The sequence below is a fragment of the Vicia villosa genome, unplaced genomic scaffold (assembly GCF_029867415.1).
Source record: "Vicia villosa cultivar HV-30 ecotype Madison, WI unplaced genomic scaffold, Vvil1.0 ctg.003275F_1_1, whole genome shotgun sequence".
NCBI lineage: Eukaryota > Viridiplantae > Streptophyta > Magnoliopsida > Fabales > Fabaceae > Vicia > Vicia villosa.
Window position 1 is genome coordinate 40,828 of NW_026706161.1, and position 8,389 is coordinate 49,216.

The 8,389-nt window shown below is 38.2% G+C and overlaps 1 protein-coding gene across 1 annotated transcript; it reads right to left on the bottom strand.

Moving 5' to 3' along the window:
- Positions 1-392: 392 nt before the first annotated feature.
- LOC131640699 (repetitive proline-rich cell wall protein-like) lies at positions 393-1,105 on the bottom strand. The gene is made up of 2 exons (XM_058911083.1): positions 895-1,105; positions 393-864 (listed from the first exon to the last, which is right to left on the bottom strand). Exons 1-2 carry the CDS (start codon positions 1,091-1,093, stop codon positions 797-799), a joined length of 267 nt encoding a protein of 88 aa, XP_058767066.1. The 5' UTR covers positions 1,094-1,105; the 3' UTR covers positions 393-796.
- Between the last annotated feature and the right edge of the window lie 7,284 nt (positions 1,106-8,389).

Sequence of the window (8,389 nt, forward strand, 5' to 3'; positions counted from 1 at the left end):
AAAGAGAAAAAAAATAGAGAAAGGAGGGAGATTTGATAAGTTTGATAAAATATATGAGTTGTATTATTTTAATAATAAAATTAAGAACTTTATGGTGCAAAGACCAAAAAAACCACAATTTTTATGTAGTATCAAAAAATCAAATAAGGGTATTTTTGACTTTTTCACAACCATTAATTTTCTTATATTATAGGTTTTATTGCATTAAATTTTTTTATATCTAGACATGCCTTTGAATTGTTATCATAAAAATAGTTATAACTCATTTTTCTTTAAACCAACATGATTCCGACAACTATGTTAGTCTCTCTTTTTACTTAAGTATGAAAAGTGGGATTCTAAGACTAAGAATGGGGAAGAACAAGAAATTAACTTGATTAGTACAGACAACATAAAACAGCAATAAAATCATGATGCTTTTATTTATAATATATAGAGAACAAAAGCACAATTTTCTTTCTGTTTTACACTCACATTCTTGTTTTCGCAACGACATTGTAAACAAAGGATTGAAATGAAGATTACAAGAATATAAATTCCATGCTTTGTAAACCATATATATTTCTTATTTAGCATACTTCCTTAATAGCATTTTCTAATACGGAGGAGGAGTGTAAACTGGTGGCTGATATCCAATTGGTGGCTTATAAACCGGAGGCTTCTCAACTGGTGGCTTGTATGTTGGAGGTTTCTCAACTGGTGGCTTGTAGACAGGAGGCTTTTCAACTGGAGGCTTATAGACAGGAGGCTTCTCAACTGGTGGTTTGTATACTGGTGGCTTTTCTGTAGGTGGTTTCTAAACGGGAGGTTTTTCAATAGGAGGTTTGTAAACAGGAGGTTTTTCAACTGGTGGCTTATACACAGGTGGCTTCTCTACTGGTGGTTTGTAAATAGGTGGCTTCTCTACTGGTGGTTTGTAAACAGGAGTCTTCTCAACAGGTGGTTTGTAGACGGGAGGTTTCTCTACTGGTGGCTTGTAGATTGGAGGTGTTTTCACCGGTGGTTGATAAATTGGAGGTGTCTCATAGTTGGCAAACCCCTGAGGAATGACAAGAGCAAGAAGGAGTGACACTAGAAAGGTTAAGGAAGCCATGTTAAGTGTGTTGGGTGCATGAAACATAAGAGTCACTACTTGCTTTTAGAAAATTTCTTTACCCACCTCCCTATGGGGGTCACCCCCAGCAAAAAACCAAAACTGCCCCTGCTTCGGAGATTCATCTCCGAAGTTATTTTTTTTTTTGAATTTTTTTTAACTTCGGAAATGCATCTCCGAAAACACCAAAAAAGTGGTGTTTTCGGAGATGCATCTCCGAAAACACCACTTTTTTGGTGTTTTCGGAGATGCATCTCGGAAGTTAAAAAAATTTAAAAACGTGAATATTTTCGGAAGATCATTTCCGAAAATATTCCTGCATATACAAATTTCCCTCCTTCACTATTTCATCATTTTTCTCCAAAACATCTCAAAACCCTCTCCAAAACCCAATCAATCTCCATCCATTTTTCGCCCTAAAATCAAGTTTCAAACCGTTGATCACGTTAAAGGGAACATAGAAAGCTACAATTTCAGGTAAACATCACTCATTTCATCCCCTATTTCACTACATTGATTGATAAATTTTATGCTGAAACTGATATGGTTCGGAAGTTCATTTCCGAAATATATTTCCTAATAAATTTCGGAAATGAACTTCCGAAATATGCCCTGGCAGTTAAAAAAAACAGTTTTGGCCAATTTTGCTAATTTATTCATTTGTTAGGTATGGTGCATCCGGACAACATTGTGCGAGACGATGGAGTATTAGTTCCGGAAATTGTCAACGTTAATAACGATCCGGTTATTGACGTTACTCCTATGATCAATGCGGTCGATGTTCGGCAACATTTTACAAATGATCGGAGCTTCGGTAGTCGCGAACAATTGATTGATTGGGTTCGGAAGGAAGCTAACAAACATGGATTTGGAATTGTTATTTTAAGGTCGGACAACGGAAATAGTAGGCAGAAAGCTTTCTTTGTTTTGAATTGCGAACGGGGTGGTAGTTATGTACAATCAAACCGGGTGCTAAAACACGAGGACACGGGATCGAGAAAGTGCGGGTTTCCGTTTAAGTTGCGTGCTACTCGGAGGGTTGATGATTTGTGGCGGTTAACCGTAATTTGTGGAATTCATAATCATGCCTTGGATGTCAAGTTACACGGACATCCAATGGCGTGTCGTTTGTCCCGTGAAGAGAGGAATGTGATATCGGACCTAACGATAGTCAAAGTGGCGTCTCGCAACATACTTGCCGATTTGAAGCGTAAGAATCCGGATAGCGTTTCAAATAATAAGCAAGTTTACAATGAACGGCACAATCTCAAGGTATTGAATATGGGCCCTCGGTCGGAAATGCAACAACTTTTGAAACTACTAGGCGATAACAAATATGTTTCAAGCTTCCGAACCTCCGAGGATAAAGTTACGGTGCGTGATATTTTTTGGACTCATCCCGAAAGTATCAAATTATTCAACATATTTCCAACCGTTCTAGTCATGGATTCGACGTACAAGACAAACAAATATAGGCTTCCGCTTCTAGAGATAGTCGGTGTTACCTCGACGGACAAGACTTATTCGGTGGGGTTTGCTTTTTTGGAGTGTGAAAAAGAAGACAACTTTACGTGGGCCTTGGGAATTTGCAAGTCTTTATTAGTTGATCAAGAGGTTATGCCAAACGTCATTGTCACCGATCGGGACAATGCTTTGATGAATGCGGTCGATACCGTCTTTCCGACATCTACCGCTTTACTTTGCCGGTATCACATAACTTGCAACGTGAGAAGCAAGTTGAAACCCGCGGTAGGGACAAAAGATAGGCCGGATGAAAATGGTAAAGTTGTCAAAGCCGGTGTTGTGGTTGATAGGATAATGGCGGCATGGAGGGAAATTTTGGATGCATACTCCGAAGAGGTGTATACCGAGAAATTGGTACACTTTAGGTCTTTGTGTGGTTCCATTAAGACTTTTTGTCATTACGTCGAATCCACCATTCTTGACAAAGTTAGAGAAAAATTCGTGTGCGCTTGGACAAATCGGGTTAGACATCTTGGTTGCACCACGACTAACCGAGTTGAATCCGCACATGCGGTCTTCAAGAGGTGGTTGGGTGATAGCAAGGGAGATTTGTGTCGGGGATGGGACACCGTCAACCAAATGCTCCAAAATCAACACAATGAAATTCAAACATCGTTCGGTCGGAGCAAGACGGCTATGGAACACCGGTATAAGGGCCAAATTCTATTCTCCCAATTGATTTACAACATATCTCGAACAGGTTTGAATTTTTTGTTTCATGAAGCTAAGCGGTCGGAGACCACGGGGACGGATAGTTCATTATGTGGGTGCACCATTAGAAAGACATACGGCCTTCCATGTGCTTGTATACTTGCAAAAAAGAAAAAGTTGAATTCACCCATACGCATGGATGAGGTAGCCGACCATTGGAAGAAACTTCGTTTTGATGATTTTGACCCGCCGAAAGAAAATGACTCCAAAATCACCATCTCCGACGAGTTGGAAGTGATAATGGAGAAGTTTGCTAAAGCGGACGACACAACAAAAATGCATATAAAAGAACAATTGCGAAAGATCGCATTTCCGGAGACCACCGATTTGAAACCGCCATCTCAACCGGTTAAGACGAAAGGTGCACCGAAAAAGTCCAAAATTACACAAGATGACACGTCAACAAAACGATCTCCTTCCTACTTTGAACATGTTGATGCATCGTTCCCGGAAATTCATGAGACACCTAAGTCCAAGTGTAGTGGTAACAAAGGTGCCCGTATTTCGAAGCCACCTCTCACACCGCCGATAAAAAAATCACCCATTGTCTATATTGATGAGATGCCACTTTTTATGCACAAATATATCGATAACATCGTTGATGTTGGAGGCGACGGCAATTGTGGATATCGGGCCGTTGCGGGTTTGCTCGGTAAAGGGGAAAATAATCACACTTTAGTTCGACAGGAACTTATTGCGGAGTTGACTTCGTATCGGGACATCTACGGCCGACTATATGAAAATCAAGAAAATTTTGCGAAAATTCATGATTCACTTGTTCCATCACTTACCGGTATCGCTCCGGTCTCGAAGTGGATGTCATTCCCCGATATGGGTCATCTAATAGCAAGTGCATATGATATTGTATGCGTCAATTTGACGAGGTTTGGACTAAGTGAGACTTTCTTTCCACTTCATAGTCGACCGCCATTGGACTCGTCGGGCCGGATCATATGCATCGGGTATCTACGATCGCGGCACTTCGTCCAAGTGTTTTTGAAACCGGGGTGTCCTATACCGGCTACTTGTTGTCAATGGACCGCACATCGTTCAAATGAGGCGGAGACTTGGCCGGATCCTTTCGTTTCAAGAATGGCGGAGTTTGAAGAAATGATGAGCCAAGAGCGCGAGAAAAATAGAGAGCGGTCGAAGAACGTGCCTATTTTGGACTTAGGATCCACCGATTGGTGTCATACCCTAATTTTTGACCCCCCTGAGATGACATATCTTCAAGATTTTTCATCAGGTCAAGACAAGTACCCAGAGCAGTCATTTCTCCATCTGGTACCTAATCGAGGATGCTCAAAGACAAGAAAGCTCAGGCAAAGGATCAATCAATACAAAGACTAGTCTCTAATACAATCATGGGGCTCAAAAAACTTCATTTTTCTCATCTATGATTGATTAGACATCCAGTCATATGAGTACAGGTTTACTCAGGTCACCAGACTAGGGTTTTAAGCCTATCAAGGACTAAAATCAGGGATCACATTTGGGAAACCCTAAAAAACCTCAGAGGATCATTCAAAGACATCAATCATCTTCAAATAACTCATATTACAAGGTCTACTGGACATCACACTTCAATTCAAAGTCTACAGTCATTACTTTCACATGGTCGACAAATTAGGGTTTTGACCTAATTCACCAAGATAGTTGACTTCTGATCAGGGCATGAATCCAAAACTCAAGACATGATTCAAGGATCTTTACTACCTCCATATAATCCATTTATATCATCCATTTGGGGAGAAGATCTTGTTTCTACACAAAAGCCCAAAAATTCACTTTGTTAGGAAAAAGTCAACTGTGAAGGATCATCATTGACTTTTAAGGTTTTTGGTCAAAAAATGACTTTCAAAGATCAATATCATCAATATATGGATGTCAAAGTCATTTGGCCAAAGAAATTCAAAGAAATTCATCAAAGAGCGAAAAGTCGGGAATTAGGGTTTTTGAAGGCATGGTGAGATCTCAAAATTTCACCTACACAACTCAAAAAACTTCCAACATGAAAGTTGTAGATCTTGCCAAATAAAACAACATCTTACAAGGGAACTTTTTTCAAAAGATCAACCATTTATGAAGTTTTGGAAATTTTGAAGTTTAGGTCATAAACACTTAGAAATTTTTCTAAGTGTTTTAACCTAGTTTTCTTCCAACTTTGACCTCATTTTTCACAAATTTCCCAAAGGATTTTGAAGAAGACATAAACTAATGATTTAAAGTAGATGTTTAGGGCTTTCCAAATTGTGTTCAACCTTCTCAAAATTCAATTTGAGCTAAGAGTTATGCTTGTTCAAAGTTGGCCTCATGAAGTAAAATTATAGGTCATGCATCATTTTGGAACTTTGAAATTTTGTGCACATGACCTCAAATACAGATGCTACATGACCCATAATACATCTGCAAACATGCCATGCATTCATTTTCACCATGCCATAAGAATTGAAGAAGATTCTAAAAACAAGAACATGTGATTATGTAATGATTACATTTGTGAATTTATGGCAAATTGATGAATCACCCAAGGAATCTTCTCACCAACCAATTAGAGCTCATTTCTGGCTCAGAATTGTCCCCTAAGATCAAGCAAAATCGAGGGCTAGGGGATTGATCAAATGGAATCAAAATTCTCATCATTGCATAAGAGATATTTGCAAATTTCCTTCATGGCTAAGAAACCAAATCAACTTCACTAAGGAAGCTCACTCCTCTGCAGCTATACTGATCCATTTGTCTATAAATACAGATGCATTCCTCATTCAAAAACACACCAAAGCAACCATATTACTTGCTTTCTCTTTCTCTTCTCTTGTTCATTGTTTTTCAAAGTTCTTTGGCAAGAAGAATCGATTTCTTCAAACCAGAGCTTATCTTTGGGAAGTGAGCATTCTAACATCTCAAGGGAGGTCATTTGAGGTGATCCAAGCACCTGGATCACTTCTGTAGGTGGAGGAACACCATTGTTGCTCTCACTTTGGAGCATCTGCAGTTGGAGGTCCATGGAGTGATTCAGAAGGTTTCAAGGCAAGCCAATCATCCAGACACACTCCTCAGGTCATAGTGAAGCTAACCAGATGGCTGCAGCTCATCTGTAACTCGAGAATCAACACCCTCCATGTTCACTTGAAGCTGAAATCGAGGGAGGTCCATAGAACAATTCAGAAGGATTCAGGCTGCAATAAACATTCAGTTAGCATCATTGAGTCTCAGGGAAGCTATTGAGATCATTCATTCAAGCCCAGGTGCTCTCCATCATCCTCACAACCTCCATTTTCAGAGGTAAGTTTCTGAACTCCACCTCTTTAATTTAAGCCCTCTTTGTGGTAAAGCTCGATTCTATCTTGTTCAGCATCATCAGAGGATTGAAAACCCTCTATCATCATTCATTTATTCATCTTGTGCATCATTTAATTTTAAAATTAGGGTTTATGTGTTCTTCGTGTTCATGCTGAAATTCGTTAGTTACACTTAGAATAAATGAATTCTGAGCCCATAATCATGTTCCTTGTCCAAAAACGAGTGAGATTGATGTTTACATCATGCCATTTAGTTGAGAAACCAGAGAGTTAGGAATTTGAAAATCTGAAGCTCGAGGAAGAAGATGAACATGGCGCGCGTAAAATTTGAATTTCCTGGCTTATCTGAAAATATAATATATTGAGTGTATATAGTTAACAAGCTGCGCGCGCAGCTCAGTTGGTTAAGTTTTGAAATGTGATCATGAAGGGCGTGGGTTCGAACCTCTCTAGGGCCAAACCAATTTTTTAGCATCCATTTTCATTCTTTTTTTATACAAACTTCACACAATTAATAAACTTATCAAATCAAATCATTTTTACTTCATTTTTCACACACTTGCTATTTAATATACTTATTTTGTGAATAATCAAAAAAATCATAAAAATATTATTTATTTTATGTATTTTAATTAGGTTTAAAATAGTATGTTTTAAATATTTTCTTAAATACTTTAAAATATATAGTTTCATTTTTGTTTTAACCTAATTACTTTGTGAATAATTTTATGATAAAACCCTAATTATTTAGGTCTTAATTGGGTATAGATTTCATCTTTGCCTTAATTAAGTTGACTTTTGTCAATATTCAAAACTGTTTTCAATTTCTGATTAAACGGATGATTAAGGTTTTCAAACAACAAAACCTTGCATCATTCCAAATCATTTTTCAAACTACTTTTGTAACCAGTACTGCAAAGTACTGGGCCTCTAATAGAGTGTAAGTCCCAAAAACCTTCTCTTCTTAGCTTGTTTTCAAAACTGTATTTTCAAAATCTTCTTTCTATTTTCAAAAACATTCTTCTGGTATTTGAAGGGCATTATTCCCGGTGAAACTCTTCAGATACCTATGTGACCTTTGTCCATCTTCACTTCTTCTGTTTTCAAAAAACCATTAACTGTTTATCATATATATTCAACTGTTATCAACAAAACAACAAAAATACTGTTGAGGCTCTGTACATACTTCTTCAATGGCCTCCACTCCATCCAGGTTAGGCTTTACAAGCTTTCCATTTACAGTCTTTATTTAAATTACTGTCAAATATAAACTGTGCATATATATATTAGTTTAGAACTACGTTTGAGTGTAAACCTTAGGACAGTTAAACTATCTATATATTATAGGAATATGACCTAGGATTGAGAATGTCTTCCCGGTGAAGGCTCTTTCCTAATTAGAGATCTGTAGTTCAAACCCCCAAGATGAATTATTCCCGGTGAAACATCTTGGTAAAAACCTTAGAATCCAAATAATAGGACACATCCACCCAAAGAGGAATTATTCCCGGTGAAACCTCTTACCCATTTGCTTAGAGCCAAAATAAGTTCAAAACTACATAAGCTTTCTCTTGTGCTATAACAAGGACCCTCGATTAGCCTCCTCTTGGGCTTTGTACAAGGACCCACAGGCTTCTTAAAAGCATTTCCAGCTTCCTCTTGAGCTTGTATACAAGGACCCATCAGGTTTCTTATAAACATAGGAACAGGTCTTTAGTCACCTTTTAGCCTACCCTGGTGAGTTTCTTCTAATTTAAAC